Source organism: Fistularia commersonii, chromosome 8 (genome assembly GCF_037954325.1).
Source record: "Fistularia commersonii isolate RoL2024-O1a breed Wild chromosome 8, RoL_Fcom_v1.0, whole genome shotgun sequence".
Lineage (NCBI taxonomy): Eukaryota > Metazoa > Chordata > Actinopteri > Syngnathiformes > Fistulariidae > Fistularia > Fistularia commersonii.
Window position 1 is genome coordinate 18,353,290 of NC_141291.1, and position 15,759 is coordinate 18,369,048.

General features: G+C 40.3%; 2 protein-coding genes across 4 annotated transcripts in view; both read right to left on the reverse strand.

The window, feature by feature from the left end:
- The window catches only part of arhgap29a (Rho GTPase activating protein 29a), a 34,876-nt gene extending 32,862 nt beyond the window's left edge, over nucleotides 1–2,014 (reverse strand). Inside the window, exons 1-2 of one of the 3 annotated variants that reach the window (XM_086151492.1) lie at nucleotides 1,608–2,014; nucleotides 817–1,210 (exon numbers count right to left, since the gene is read on the reverse strand). In XM_086151492.1, coding sequence (XP_086007618.1) covers nucleotides 817–1,114 — 298 coding nt within the window. In that variant the 5' untranslated portion in view covers nucleotides 1,115–1,210; nucleotides 1,608–2,014. Of the gene's footprint in view, nucleotides 1–816; nucleotides 1,511–1,607 lie in introns of those variants that run through there. The other 2 variants (XM_086151490.1, XM_086151491.1) reach the window with 2 other exon arrangements.
- Nucleotides 2,015–2,361: 347 nt separating this feature from the next.
- Nucleotides 2,362–15,759, reverse strand: part of prkdc (protein kinase, DNA-activated, catalytic subunit) — a 39,775-nt gene continuing 26,377 nt past the window's right edge. Inside the window, exons 60-86 of the mRNA XM_086151494.1 lie at nucleotides 15,330–15,445; nucleotides 14,028–14,159; nucleotides 13,756–13,935; nucleotides 13,150–13,358; nucleotides 12,512–12,650; nucleotides 12,203–12,391; nucleotides 11,731–11,955; nucleotides 11,524–11,632; nucleotides 10,507–10,609; nucleotides 10,263–10,425; nucleotides 9,991–10,165; nucleotides 9,232–9,425; nucleotides 8,881–9,064; nucleotides 8,606–8,766; nucleotides 7,916–8,127; nucleotides 7,681–7,768; nucleotides 7,429–7,572; nucleotides 6,612–6,819; nucleotides 6,365–6,432; nucleotides 6,062–6,282; nucleotides 5,842–5,934; nucleotides 5,338–5,415; nucleotides 5,136–5,207; nucleotides 4,850–5,051; nucleotides 3,718–3,906; nucleotides 3,416–3,555; nucleotides 2,362–3,140 (exon numbers count right to left, since the gene is read on the reverse strand). Coding sequence (XP_086007620.1) covers nucleotides 2,936–3,140; nucleotides 3,416–3,555; nucleotides 3,718–3,906; nucleotides 4,850–5,051; nucleotides 5,136–5,207; nucleotides 5,338–5,415; nucleotides 5,842–5,934; nucleotides 6,062–6,282; nucleotides 6,365–6,432; nucleotides 6,612–6,819; nucleotides 7,429–7,572; nucleotides 7,681–7,768; nucleotides 7,916–8,127; nucleotides 8,606–8,766; nucleotides 8,881–9,064; nucleotides 9,232–9,425; nucleotides 9,991–10,165; nucleotides 10,263–10,425; nucleotides 10,507–10,609; nucleotides 11,524–11,632; nucleotides 11,731–11,955; nucleotides 12,203–12,391; nucleotides 12,512–12,650; nucleotides 13,150–13,358; nucleotides 13,756–13,935; nucleotides 14,028–14,159; nucleotides 15,330–15,445 — 4,199 coding nt within the window. The 3' untranslated portion in view covers nucleotides 2,362–2,935. The remainder of the gene's footprint in view (nucleotides 3,141–3,415; nucleotides 3,556–3,717; nucleotides 3,907–4,849; nucleotides 5,052–5,135; nucleotides 5,208–5,337; nucleotides 5,416–5,841; nucleotides 5,935–6,061; nucleotides 6,283–6,364; nucleotides 6,433–6,611; nucleotides 6,820–7,428; nucleotides 7,573–7,680; nucleotides 7,769–7,915; nucleotides 8,128–8,605; nucleotides 8,767–8,880; nucleotides 9,065–9,231; nucleotides 9,426–9,990; nucleotides 10,166–10,262; nucleotides 10,426–10,506; nucleotides 10,610–11,523; nucleotides 11,633–11,730; nucleotides 11,956–12,202; nucleotides 12,392–12,511; nucleotides 12,651–13,149; nucleotides 13,359–13,755; nucleotides 13,936–14,027; nucleotides 14,160–15,329; nucleotides 15,446–15,759) is intronic.

Sequence of the window (15,759 nt, forward strand, 5' to 3'; positions counted from 1 at the left end):
TTTAAATTACAAAAAAAATTCCAAATAAAAGGGAGGAAACAATTCAAAACAAAAGGAATTGCGATCGTTTTAATGCACCCTTACCATTGTCATATCATGTACAACGGCTGTGACCGTTGTACATAAAACATACATGAAATACATACATAAAATATTTCAGGCTTGTTTTCCCTTTTTGCAGGGGTGAAATGAAAAGATAAGGATGGTTGAGTGACCAAGCGGCCAAGGCCACGCCAAACACAGCAGGTAAGATAGGGCCTGGGACTGTGTACATTCCGGCGAAAGCAAGTGTGTACACAGCACTTGACAGGCAACTGCATTCTGTTGCAAATCCTTTCAGCTGCTCCCAAACCCCCACCCCTCTCACAGACACACACACACACACACACACACACACACACACACACACACTGTATTCTACATCAAGCTTTGATTTAAAAAGGGAACCTGCATGCTTCTATAAGCCGAAAAAAAATACTAGTCTTACAGCAAAGGCTAATATCCGTGTCTACGGGTCTATCCATATTCCTGACATCCTTGATTTACCGCCACAAATGTTACCATGTTATCAATTCATACAAGCGGTAGCATTTACAACTCCAGATAATGGAGATAAGATAAAAAGGATTTTAATAACTTAAGTGCTTGAGGCTGGCACACTTCTGGTGGCTGAAATTATAACAGCTGTACAACCAAGTTTGACATGTCAATACCTTCGTAGTTACAAGGCCATGTTTGTCACTGCAGGCAAAGAAAAAACAGCATAAATAATAGTGTAAATGGAAAAATAGTGGCCCACTCGCCTCACAAATGTACCTTTGGAGTTGAAAACTTCTTTGAGGTGGAGGAGCACGTCTGCAAACTTGCGCACGTCGCTGACCAGCTGCATGATGTAGGTTGGGTCCGAGGCGGAGAGATCTGGGCTGTCAGGGCTCACAGAGCCGCCCCTGGGGGTCCTGCCCGCCATCGGGGGCCCCGAGCCGGAGCCGGAGAGTCTGGAGATGCTCAGAGGGAATTTGGTTCCTCCTTCGCTCCCACCAACAACACCACCACCACCACCTCCGCCTCCTCCTGATCCACCACCACTGCTCTGGCGCAGCATGGCAGCCAGCATGCTTCCGTGGAGTCCAGGGGCCCGGTGGAGGTTGGTCGTCGGTTCGATTCCCTTCTCAGATCCCTGGTGCAGCAGGGATCGGAGATGCTGGAGATGCTGACGAAGACAAAAAAAAACGACTGAGTAGTTAAACACGGCCGGCAACAGTCACTTTACTGTTTCCTAAGTCCCACTTGTCCCATGGGAAGGAAGACTGTTCTCCATCCTGCTGCAGGTTTATTACACCCGACAACCAACACCGGGTTCACAAATCTGACCTTAGCGAGAAGCCCGTGTCCACTGCGACTCCCTCAAAACACAAACAAGTTGAGTCCGCCGGACGTGAGATCAAGAGGAAAGTAGTAGTGTGTTTTCATTGGAGGACATGGGGGTTTATCGTTTATAAGGGGTTGTTCCTGTCAAGAGCATCTGACACACAGGTGTTACGAAAATCCGGAGAGCCAGAACTCGTCCCTTCCCGTCATTAAGAATATTATACGTGAGAAATACACACCTGCCGCTGAATTTCGGAACATCGCACCTGGAGAACTCCCTTAAAAAAAAACAACAATCCGCCTGCGGCCACGAAATTACATGAAAAAAAAAATAGATGAGAAAATAGTCCACAAACGATGAGATTTCGGTGTTTCACGGCGTCGCGCCGAAGCCCGGACTCTTGAGGCTGCGCGGCGGAGACTCGCCTCCTCTTCCCACGTGACTTGGATCGGTCTTCTGATTGGTGCAGTTGGAAACGTGCGTGTGCGTGGGATTGTGTTACCTCGCATCCCCTCACAGGTGCCCGGCACGTTCAATCACCTAGTTTCACATGGGCACTTTCGGTGAGCTTGAAACCTTTCTAAACATTTTATTTGTATATCTTTTTGTACTGTGGAAGGTGACAACTAACATGAGGAGTAGAAAGGTAAATGTGCAATACACTTCTATCCGTACAAGTAACTACTATTTTCCCAATAATGTTCCATTTAGCTTGAATTCGTCCGGATTACAATGAGTAAAAAAACCTTTAGCGTCCGCTTAGCTCCATTAGACGTTGACCAGAAGTGTCTTTTTTTGACATGACTGACATCTGCTGGTGGAATCGGAGAATACTTTCGTGAGAGAACACTAGCCTCTCCTGGAATTCCCATTTCACTTTGATTATATTCAAATACATTTGATGTGGGTTTTTTTTAAACTTGAATCTGCCTTTATTTAAGGCAATTCAACTTTATACTGCACTTGCACGCTGCACTTAGAAATACTGTATGTCAACAACTCCATGTCATTTTATTTTCTCTTTAGGAGTGCAATTCAATACTCTTCACTGTGGATGGTGGCAGTATTAAGCTACAGTGATTTGGTAACCATTTGGGTTGGAGGAAAGCCTCTAGTTTTTTGTTATGTTTTTAAGTCGCGCACCATGTCATAGCTTACAGATACATGAGTAAGAGAATGGTCAGAGGAGGGAGTGGGGGAACAAATCCACCCACCCGACTGCAAGAGAGCAATTGTTAACACATTGCATAAGTTCAACATGTATTTGTTTTGACCAAGGGTTACAAGAAATTTATAAACGTGCAGAAATTGCAGGACTTAGAGTTTGAACTAATACATTGTCTAAGGTTAAAAAGACAGGTCATTTAGCATCAGTGAATTTCTGTATGTGATCTTTCTGTAATTTGCAGAACAAAGCAAGCTGGGAATCTAAGAATAATTGCAGATTACATGGCAAAACATGAGAATCGTTTTAAGCCTGAAAGTTTTAGACGTCTGCAATCGAGCCCAAGAAAGAAATCACTCCCCACTGTTACAGAAACTTCCGGAGTGTAAAAGACATAAGAATCAGAACCAAGGTTCCCATCCTGCCCACACTCTTCCAAGCACGTTTGGGTCGGTGGCCTGGTCCAGCAAACATTCCACCTGCTTCTCCACAGACAGGCCCTCGGCGGGAAGCTTTGCACGAATGTTGTGCTCCTTCTCCCCCAATACAACAGTCTGCATCCCCTGGAAGGCGTCATCCTTCTCAAAGCCAAGCTTCAGCTCCTCACTGTAAAGTATAATCAACATCCATAGTATCACAACCTATGTGTATTACTGCTCATCTAGACCAGGTCACCCTTGAAAAGAAGAGATTGTTAATCTCGATGAGTTTTTCCAGGTTAAGTAAAAATAAGTAGCACTGAATAGCAAAAATCAACAGTAAAAAGAATCCTGTTGACTAGTTTGTTGTTTTGTTTTGACATTTGAGTCTGATTCTGGATCCAAAGCAGAGACCAAAAAGCAATATGGACACATTGGACAAGTTATGTTGTGATGATATACCTTGTTATAGCAGCTGGATTTGCTCCTTCTAATTTTCTTCTTGCAAAGTCCACTTTCTGTAAAGGGTACCAGTTGATTTCCTTCGTGTTTATGCTCTCAGTCCAAGTGCCTCCCTTTTTCAGTTGTTTGAGCTCAAATTTCTGTGGAGGAGTGACAACAACGTCAGGAGCACTACAGTGGACAGCTCATGCACACACACTCACATATATGCTGTGTAGCTTACAACAGCAGCAGCTGTAGTATTATGCAGAATCATGTGTAGTTCATTTAAGGAAGATATAGTAAGGATGATGCTGAAGTACCTTCCAGTCTAGTGACGGTTCCTTGACAAACACATCCATGGTGTTAAGCAGGAGGTCAGGCTCAGTCCTGTAGGCTCGCAGCGAGTGCACCATGACACCCTGGATGAGCCCCGACTCTTTCAAGGGTTGCATGAGATTCACAAACTGTCGTGTCAGCCGGAAAGGCATGAGCTCAGGTACAGGGAGGAACTGAAAGAAAAAAGGGGGGGTAATTTTGTTTCAAACAAGATCCCTGCCGTATACCAAGGCAGCTTGAGGCTCAGGAACTAAAAGTGTACTGTAGAATTTTATGGAGGGTTTGCTCATTTTGTTTTGGATTTTTTATTATGTGGTGTTTCGGTTATTTCATGTGCGTTATTTCATGTTACAGCACTAGTTTTCTGTGAAATCTGCTCAAATCACTGAAAAATGTCAAAAATTGTAGCTGACTTCAAGCACCAATATGAACACTTGGATCAATCGACATTAATGTTACAATCCCCCGGGTGATCATTTTCAGCTTTTCCCTTCAAGGGTCGCCACAGGAGATCAACCTCCATCCAACCATATTCTCTGTGACCTCTTCTCTCACACAACTAACTTCATGTCCTCTTTCACTGCATTGATAAATTTTCTCTTTGGGCTTCCTCTCAACCTTCTGCCTGGCAGTTACAACCAAAGCATCCTTCTACTAATATATTCACTATTCCTCCTCTCTACATGACAGTCTCTTCTACTGGACGAGCACATAATTGTTCTGCCTGTCACTACACCCCGCTCACTTAGTGCACCAATCAGGTGAAATTGGATTATCTTCCACAAACACATCTGATGCTTTCTCTCGTGTGTGCCAACAGTGGTTGGGAAACACTATACAACTGTAATTTTGTATCTAATGTTATATCTTTCATGGATGGACACACACACACACGCACACGCACACACACACGCACACACACGCACACACACGCACACACACACAGGTTACACCATGTGAAATTGCATCGAACTATGATGTCTGCATCTGCCCTTTTTTCTGCTGTCACTTTAAAACGCTTTAAAATTCTGCACCTTCATTGTCAGGCAGAGTCCTTTGAGTTACACACAGAGAATGAATACATGCTTCCCTTCCCAGTGTGAAAGCGCAGCATACCTGTGTGGCTGAGCCAAAGGAGTGACCAAAGTCAATGCCAATCATGCCCCCGGTTTCTATGTTGATCATGAAGTTGGAAAGGTGTCGGTCTCCGATCCCCAAAATCCACTGGCTCACGCAGAGTAAAGAATGAGAGCTGATAAAGTGGGAGCGCAGGGAGAGAAAAGCCTCGGGACTGTTGCACATTTTCAGAAAAGCTCTCCTAGAATGTTGAAAGAAAAGATCATTTATTTGAGGCGCAAGTGTGTCCTTCGTAACCAGTTTCAAATAAGGCGATTTCGCTTACTTCAACAGATCACTGGGGATATGGTCCATCACTCGCAAAAAATTTTTGATGGTTTCGTCACGACTGGCTTTCCTGTATAAAGAGTCATGAAGATGAATGCCAGATCAGGTAAAAATGTTTTCTTTTGTGTTTGAACTGTCAAATTAATAATAATCTAGTATATCCAGTATTTAATTACTATAGTAGCCCGGAAGAAACTCACCTGTAAACCCAGCTATACGGAAGCTTGACTTTTTTTGGCGCAAATCTGTACAGCCAGTCACTGTAGAGCTTGCGAGACCTTGAACATGGAAAAATAAAAGCATTATATGGATTAGTCTATGGATAACTTATTTTTACCGGGATCTCTTGTGACAAAACTGGAGTTCAGAAAAAAAAAGTTTTATGTCTTGATTTATTGTGACTGAGTTGTTTGAGAACAAAAATAGTTCTCCAACAATTAGAAGTATTTTGTTATGTCCAAAATCTTTAAAGCATCTGGAGACAAGTATGAAAAAAAAGCTGGAAATTTAAATTATTAATTTGATCTTACAGGAACATATTAAATTAAAGGCCAGCGTCTGGACCTCCGGTATTTACTTTCAAATCCACTTAGACTACTTCACCTCTTTCAAATCCACGGAGATGTTTTATAGAGTCCACAAAATACCCTTCAAAGACAGGAGAGTGCATGATTGATTAGCTAAATGAAATTTAAACACAACACCTTTGTGCCTCTTCCTTCTCTTCTGCATCCATTACGCTGGAAAGGAACTCACTCAGTGTGCACGTGTTCTCCATCCATTCAATCAGACCGATTCTGAAAAAGTGCAGGAAGTCTTTTCTTTATCATTAAGGGAAGATGAGTGTGGCAGTATGCTATCATAAGCTATCATCTGAATGGAAAAAAAACAACTGAAATACAGCAATCGGGCAATGTGCAGTACCTGGTGGTTATCGGGATGACTTGATAGGTGCGGAGCTGCAGGCCTCTCAGTGCACACATAGCATCGTGGCCCAGCAAAATGTTCATGATGCCAAAGAGCTGTTCGATGCGCTGGTCCTGACGGAGATCTTCACCGCCCTTCACCAGGAAAGGGTGGTCCCGCTCATCGTCACCACGGATGATCAGCCGCTTGGGTTTGCGAATGGACTTCATGACCATTATCTGGGGCACAAACTGGCTCATTTAGAGGTTGGAGAATGCACAGGTTTCAGGCATGTCATATTTAACAAAACATAAAGCATACCCTTTCGTCAAATCCTGTTATTTTAGCATGATATTCAAGCAAGGGTTTGGACTTGCCATCATACTGGCCTGCACCAGGTGGAAAGAGCAAAAATAACAGTAAGTGTCAGAATCGATTCACATTCTCCATCCCAAGCCACAACAATACCAAGAGATGTTCATTCAGGACTTACATGCCAGACAGCTAGCAGTAATGTACATGTCATACTTGTTTCAACGGGGGGGGGGGGGGGGATGATGTCACTGACCTGGGACCTCTAGCTCATTTCTGAACAGGTCGGCCTTGAAGTCACTCAACCAGGGAGAATATTCCTTTAGGTTCCCAGGTGCCTCCTGGACTTCGCACATGGAAGCAGCTAATTGATCCACTTGATGCACAAAGTCTTTGTCACCCCTCCTCTCAAACAGTTTGCTGCCTTTGTGTCCCAGCAAACTCTCGATATCCTTAGCATATTTCTGTTGGGTGAAGAAGTTCACTGTGATTCGCTGTTGCTTTACTTATGTACATTCAACAAAGGCTCCATATGTCGTTTCTCGCTGACCTACTGCTTGTTTTTTTTTTTTTCGTTATCAAAAATCAAGGAAATGTTATAAGATGTCGATGTGACATATCTAATAAATAGACAGAATAATTTAAACCTCCATTAACTGTTTTTGTGAGCTGCCAGAGGTTAGTGATAAGTTGTTATTCAACAATTCATTTTTGCAGAATTATTATAATAGCTAGTAAGGAAAATCACACGGTTCCCCTTTTGGTACCCAGTAACTGCATATCTAATCTGTTTCAACTTTCTTCTCTGCTGTAGTTGAATTTGACTTCTTTTTAGTTAGTCGATGTCAAGTCTCACTATCTGGCCCAGAAGTAATATGAATGCAACATATGGTCACAATGTGATTTCAATGATATTTTTGCTAATTGTATATTCATAATATAAAAATTACTATGAGACAAAATAAATATACACACATCTCAGGAGACTTAACATGATAGAAACTGTACTCCTGGACTTGTCCATGCCATACAATTAGTAACTGTTCTTCCCAAGGTGAAAATAAACCACCAACCCTAATAAATTTTTTGCGAAACATTCCATGACCCTGCATTTTGGGGTCCCCAAGTGATGCATACATCTCGTCATACAGGTCGCCCATTTGCTTTTTATCAAAGCGGTCTTTCTCCAGTTCATTTTTGACAGTATCCCACCAATCCTGAGTGAACAAAAGGTCATTACAAAAAAAAGAGAGAGAAAGCACAAAAAAACAACATACGACAGTGACTTCGTTTGACACAGTTATACTTGAACTTGCTCTCGTTACCTTAAAAATCATCTCGGGATTTGTAAGCTGCTGTAGCGCATTCAAAAAGTTCTTCACAGCTCCACCCTTGTCCAGCATGCCGTTAAGCCTTTCAAAAAAAAAATTAATGTTCATTCAGCAACTTAAGTTGCAGGGTTTTTAATTATCAATATTTGTTCATTTTTATTACAATTATGTCAAACACTGTATCAGCTTTTCTATTTTACCTGAACAAAACATGGCCATTTTATTTTACCTGTTGACAAATTGCTGCTGCTGGTGTCCCACAGCTGAGTCCTCAAACTGGTAACTCTCACTGCTGATCAGTAAAGCGTAAACCAGGGCTTGAGGGTAACAGTTTGCTATCTGTAAAATGCATTGCTGCACAGCAACCGCTTCTGGTTTGTCCAAGAGGGCGACCATTTGACTGATCCAACCAATCAACATCCAGCAGGGGACAGACATCATCTACACACAGACACATACAATAGCATTTACAATTAAAAATAACCAAGAGGAACGTTTATTCATGTGGCATCATTCAGACGAGAGGGAAATGAGAGGTCAGAGAAATTAATAGGCATATATACTGATCTGCTATTTCAACAGGGGCTCTTACCAAGTAAACATGTAATGTTTAAGCAAAGGACACAAAGATATATAGTAATGTGACTTAAATTGGCTGTATGTTTGGCTGCAAGTAATTGGACTCTCCATGTCAAGTATGTTTGTCGTCATGTGACATCAAAATAGATTCAATAGTGCATTTCAAGACAATCAAAAAATCAAAGAAAGAAGATTCAGCAAGAGCATAGTTTTAGTTCACTGATGATCTAAGCCCTGATTTCAAGCAATCAGACAGTTTTATCATACATGATTTTTGGCTGATCTCTCATTCTGGGAATATTGGCTCTTCAAAACAGCCTGCTGATCTTAACACACCAACCTCCTGTGTCATGAGGTCAAGGGTCTCGGAGGGGTACAATTCGATGATCTGTAAGAGACGTGGGAACTTGAGACGAGCTTCCTCGGAGTTCATCTTCAGTGCTTTTAACATGCTCTCTACGATGTGAACTGGCAGAGCCATCAGTTCTTGGGGCGGACTCTCTGTGACACAGATCAAACACAACAGTAAAGTTAAGAAATTAACAGTGATATAAGCATCACAAGAAAAATTATCATTCAAAAGTTGTTGTTTTTTTTTGCGTTATCATTACTCACTGTTATCACACTGTTCCTCCTTTCGCAGTAGTTTGTCACAGAAGTTGGCTAGAGACATATACGTCTCAATAATACTGCTGGTTTCCAAACATTCCTGCATGTAAGACTGAAGCTCTTCATCAGCTTTTCTGGTCGCATCACACAGCAATCCTAAGGCTTTTAACTGCAGCCCCAACTCCACTTTCTGCAGAGAAAATACATTTTTATAACTACCACATCCTATTTTAAATTAGGCAACACTATACTGGATCTTCTCAGCTTGTAAGCTGCTTGTTTTCAATTTCTTTATAAATCATACCGCTATACTAAATATATTGGGATTATTATATATTACACATATATCAGGATTACCTTGAAGTTTTCAGGGCTCCAAGAGGTTCCAGAGAGCTGAACAACTCTCTCTGCTCTCGCAGAATCAATGGTCTCCAGGACCGAGGGGCTACAGCTCACAGCTGAAGCCAGGATTTGGTATGATGTTCCCTGAAGCATCTTTTGGTTTCTAAATATTTTAGCTGTGGCTTGGTCACAGTCCGCCTGAAGTTCCTCTACAATCGGGCAAAAATCTTGAGTTATACAAGTACACAAGCTGGCTGCAAGAATATTTCCTTCTGTATGTCCTGTTGTGCTCATTCACTTTGTGGTCTTTTTTGAGCACTGTCAACAATTTCAGTCTTTTTCAGAAGATAAATCATTTTTTTTAGGGAAATATCCAGCAACATTTGATCCGAAGACCTCTGACTCCAAAACAACTACAATGACCAAAGTACAAAAGTGAAAATTCTGATGTAGCTTGATAGCAACTTGCTAATATTCACATATGGGAAGTACTGCAATTGTTAGCATCAAGATGCCAGTCGGACTTGAATTTTGTGGTTATGTTGATAGACAACTTGACGACGGTATCTATGCTATTGTATGTCACTTGGGGGGATAAAAGCATCAACTTGCATGGCATTTAAATTCACGCACGTTGTATAGTTCAGTAAGAGTAATGTTTGAAAATGAGAAAAACACCATTTGTATAATATTCAATGCAATTTTGTAGTGAGTGACAGAATGAAGTGTTCATGAGTTTTGAAGAATACATAAGATATCAAACTCCTTCCTCACCCAGGAGAGATATAGTCCTTAGCATGGTGTTGATCTGCTCGACAGGCTGCTGGGTCTGCCTGCGTTTGTGGCTGTAGCGGCTAAAGCTGTGGACCCATTGCAACAACCAGCCCCTCTTTGTTTTTGCTTCTCTGTGAAGTTCCTTCAGCAGCTTGTTGGCTAAAGAAAAGTTATTCTAGACAAAAAAGGGGGGGTCATCTCAAATATGTTTGTTACGAAATTGCCGCAGGTAAAAAAAGATCATATAACATTATCCATCGTCATTAACCAACCTGTTTCCAGGCACTGTTTGCCATCCGTAGCCTCATACTGAACTTGCAATCACTTATAAGTGTGTCAGTGTAACCAGCAGGGTCTTCTGCTCCATCCACTTCCATGCTATCAGAGGTTGCTTGGCTTCCTAGACTTTCCCTGACCTTGTCCAGGAAGAAACATCTGAACCACAATAACAGAAGCTCCAGTAAATCTTGGTAATCTGATCAAATCTGCATGCAAAAAACATTGGTCTTTTCTCACCGAGATACAATGATGTCATCCCACACATTCATCGGATCCAATTTTTCGTCAGGATATCGCTCTGCCCATAATCCAATGAGCCGTTTGAGTGATGTCACGGAGACTAACAAATAAAAAAAAAAAAAAAAAGAAAAAGAAACCCTTTAAATTAATTTAAAGTAGGATAACGATTCAGTTTCATTAAAGTTCTGGATATAAGCGATTTGAAGGCACTTGTAATAATAGATGGCATTGAAAGGTGTGCAATCATGTTCAGTTACTCCATATGTCTTCACAGATATATATTAAGTCTATAATGATAAAGCTTTTCTTGTCTTGCCCCTGTTTAATGCCATTGTTGTAACTTATTTTAAATGGAATGACCAAGTAGTGACATATAAAATCAGATTTGCACTGTTTCTAGAAGCATGACTTGATTTTTTTTGTCTTTAAAACAAAAAAACACTTGGCATATTTTCTATGGCACACTGTAGTTTTCCTCATTAGTCAGGGATATCATTATCTTCCAGAAATTGTGAAAAAAGAAATTTAAAGCCCCTTTAAGACAAGATGATCAGGAAGGAATGTTGCACAGGACTTCTTAAGCTTGTTGAAAATTACATTAAATTATCTTCAAAGATGATATTTAAGACTAGCTTTATCATAAAAGAAAACTAAAGTTATAGATATGCAGTCAATGACCACCCTTTGAACCAGATAACACATCATAATGCTATTTCTGATATTGAAAATTAGTCACTTATAAGTAACTGCAATGGTCAAGTAGTCTAGTTTTTCAAAAAGTTTTAAGTTTTGAATTTGTATATGTAGTATTTTGAAATAGAATTTTAAAAAACCTTCAAAATTGGATTATATGCCCTTAAAATTGAGATGAATACAATAAATCTAGGACCTTTTATGACTAGGATCTGCAGCAACCCAGCTATGTTACGGTCATCAGTGCTTTGAATGTTTCATATTTCCAAAACACTCAAAAAAAAACATGTATGTGTAAAGGGGGAAAAACCTGGCACTCACCTTTTCCTGTGATAAACAGCAGGAAGTCCTGGATTTCGGTCAAAGCCTGCGCCGACTGTAGGATGCTCAAGCGACTTTGAGTCAGCAATGAATCCACACTAGAATATCTCTATCAGAGGGAACAAAAATGAGGATTGATTAATTTGTGATGTAAAACACAATCTGCACCAATTGCTGGAGAAATATACTCAATGTGCAACTGCTGACCTGCACAAACAACTGTAGGGCCAAGTTGGTGTAGTACTTAGCACGGTCATAATCATCCTGGAGGATGTAAAGCAGGCTGAGCTCTTGACTGTAACGACTTTCCAGCAACTTTTTGCGCTCCTCTACCCTCATGGCTTGATCGATGAAGCTGAGGAGAGTTTGGTCTTTCACCCCTATTTGCAGCTGCTTCAACATGCTGCGAATCATGTGCTCCAGGTACATTTCCTACAAACAAAACACACTAAAATGAGCAGGATGCAAATCATATGCTCATGGCCAGTCTGTAATGACTTATTATCTATTCTCAAGGCATGATATACTGTACTTGCCATTCTGGGGTGATTGTCAAATGAGTAGTCAAACATACTTGTTTTAGCTCTAGCTAGGAATTTGGAAGGAAAATTGCAAGGGTTTTCAATGACTGCAGGTCGTCCTCGCACATTTAGGAAAGGTGGAAAGTGAATGGAATAACCTGGTGAAAAGGCTCCATCCACATTCTGTCCAGGCCGGGTGAATCGGTTTCAACGATGTTCAGAGTAGAACAGTACTGTAGAGACTTCCACTCAGTCAAATGACTGTAAGCTTCCATGGCTGCTATTTCCCAGAAGTCCTTCTCACAGTCAAGCGGCTCACCGTCAGGCCAGTGTTCAGTGTTCAGGGCCTGATAATGCCAGAGATACACATAGGTCCAATGCATAGTTACTGAAATTCTTTATTGTATTTCCACAGTGTGTTAACTACAGCCTGCAACTACAAGTAGGATGAACAGTGGCATGAATACCTCATTGTAAAGTTTCACAGCTTCTGCATAGTCAGTGTTGGCTTCAGCTTGAAGTGCAGTGTAGGTGATAGACTTGGTCCCAACTTTACCAGCAAAGATGGCCCGTACAACATCATAATCGTCAATAGATCTGTACAGCCTGGAGAACACAAGAGGATTGCCAAGGAATTTAGTAAGCATTTAATAAAAGACTGTGGGGCAGAATGTATTATCTTTTCATCTATTTATTTTCAAGTGTTTAGCCAAAAGTTAAGATCCAAAACAGCAGCTTTTCTATTGTTTTATTTTAATAAACCTAAGGATTTGGCTGAAGTCTCAACTCTCAGTGTCCATGAAAAAAACATCAAGTTCGAAAAAAAATAATGAGACAGTCTAAGTAACTGTTTTGAGCTTTTAAACCACTTACACAAATCTTGAACATTCTCATATCTGTTTGAGTTTTTAGTTCCATTGACTTGGCGTTTCACATGTATAATATCAGTGAACATTTATTTTTTTTCTATTTATTCATTCATTCATCTTCTGCCGCTTATCCTGCACTCGGAGTCACAGGGAATGCTGAAGCCTATCTCAGCATGTGAATTTCCCCTACTTTTATATTCAGTCTTGCACACCAGTGTTGGGTAAACCTTTTTCACCTTGCAAGGTTGATCCATTTCTTGGTGTCCGGAGGGATTTCTTTACGTCCTCGTGACCGTTTGGCAGGGGGCTCAAATTGACAGCTGTCCATCAGCAAACCCTCTTCTAAGAGCAGAATGCCTGAAGGCTGCTGGAGACTCACCAGGCCAGTGGAGCTGATGGCCTCTGGATCAATCTGGAGAAGGTCCTTATGCTGGTAGCACATGTCCTGACAAAGCAAAGCAAGCAAAATGGCATTCCTCTTTGATCAATTAACGCTTGCCTACATTTTTTTCATATTTTTGCAGTTTCTTTGTCATTATTAACCTCTGAAAGCAAATTATCAGGCCCCTAATGGCATGATTTAACTCTTTTTATGAAGCAGAAATACAAAATAGGCTAACCATGAGCTAATCTTTTCTCCCTTACTGTTGAGCAATGGATATACAATACATAATTGTATGATTAAATATTGCAATATAATACTTGCATGATGATATTCAAAGTAAGAAAGTCTTATGCTTTATTTATTTTTTTGAAATATAATATTCAGATTTTAATGTAAATATTTTATTGCAAGTTTCTCTTGCCAATCCAGTTAGATCAAACGTTGCTGATGGCCATACCTGTACGCATGCTATGAACGGTGGAAAGAAGAGTGTACTTTGTGTCAAGTATTTGTTCATTGTGCACCGCAGCTCCTCTTTAATCCCCTCCATCTCCTTTCTTGGTTTGCATGTTTCCATCTCTCGGAGAATGCCAGCAAACAGTGAGCTGAACAGGTGTTTGGCCAGAATTGGGTCCCTCTGGGGTTTTAAGCATGAGAAGATTCCAATAACTCATCAAAAGAAGTTTTGTCTGTTGTTTTGGGATTGCACTAGCATCTATATTGTCTCACTTGTGCAAGTGCTTGAAGTGGGGCGATAAGGTTGCTGTAGGGGATCTGGATGTCAGGGAAATCTCCAACCCTGTAGTTACGATACAGAGTCACCTGAGACTCCTTTCGAAGTCTCTGATCCGCTTTGTGTTCCTGTGGCATACCAAAAGAAGAGACACTTGCAGGGTGACGAAGTTGCTGACAATAAACACATAATTCATTGAGAAATAAAGCGTATTACAAAAGTACAAGGTAATAATGTATACTGGTATGATGAATGGTCAATATGCGAATACATAATATTACTGATCATATTGATTACTTTGTTGAAAATGTACTGCTGTACCAACTCTTGGGTTTTTTGAGTGATCTCCAATGTAGCAAAGGAAATGAAAGTTTTGCTTATTCTTAATGGCAGGAAATTACTTTAATAAATAGAGCAATATGCGATGAATATATACTGAATACACATACAAACAATATTTATAAAAAATGGCTGAATATTACTTAAATGCAATATATGTAAATTGTTTTACAAACTACGTGGGACTTGAGAAGTCCCAGAAAATTCAAAAATGAGTGGAAAAAAAACCAACTGATGATGACTCCAAGGCTCATAAGGTTCACTTCTCATGTCTTGACTCTCCATTCAAGGATAGACCTATACAATATCATTCTATCTTTTTGGAATTGGAAGGTGATGAAAAAAGAAATACGAAAACAGTACCGTATTTTCCAGACTATTGTGCATACCTGAATATAAGCAACACTGGCTAAAAATAAACAAATAAATATGTGTGTACATACATAGGCTGCATTTGTCTATAAGCCGCAATATGAGATATTTACACAGAAAGATGTTACACAAACATTTTTTTTACCTTTTAATTAAAAACATATTGTGAATGCTTTTTTTAATAGTGCCTGTAAAACGGCTGATGAATAAGATTAATAATGAAAAATAGCAATCCTTCCATCCATTTGCTATCCCCGTTTCATCTTCCTCCTGCACACTAAAATTAAAGTAGCCTTCTTCAGTGCCGGAATTGAACACTCACAGAATTTCACTGTAATTTCATTGGTCCGATGTGACAAGGCTAAATGGTAATGGTAATAATAATAATAAATTGGCAGAGAAATTGCTAGGTGCATAACATAAAACAACTACAGAGACCTTTATCTATTTTCATGTAATAACTTTTAATCTATAGTGCAGGTGAATTGAACTATGAGTTTGGCTTGCTTTATTGAGATAGCGATTTTACTGTGCTGTTATACCTCCAATGAAAAGAGATCAGGACTCTGGTCTTGTTCTCTACGTACCCTTTCCTTCCTTTGCTGTTGGATCTCTTTTTGTGCATAATTCCGGCTCACTTTCTCCTGGTCCTTGAGAAATCGCCGTCTGAGTCGGAGGATATTGTTTCGTTGCTCATTTTCAGCTGTAGGCATAAAGATACAATCAACATTTGGTAAAATATTAGCCCCTGGAGTTTCTTGAGGTTCACTCTTTCAGTGAAAATTGACTTTCTTCCCCCCTTACGTGACAAAGTGGTAAGTCACAGGGAATTGACAGATATCTGTATTCTGTTGGGAACTGGTGGAATATCAAAAAGACAGGTATTTGTTTTTTCCTGGATCAATAAAGCTGGACTTTATTGAGAAATTGTACCCATATGCAATACTTAGAGCTCTCTCATTTGAGAAACTTCTCTGTTGCTGTCACTTTTTTGTCAATCAAGTGTTATGATAATCC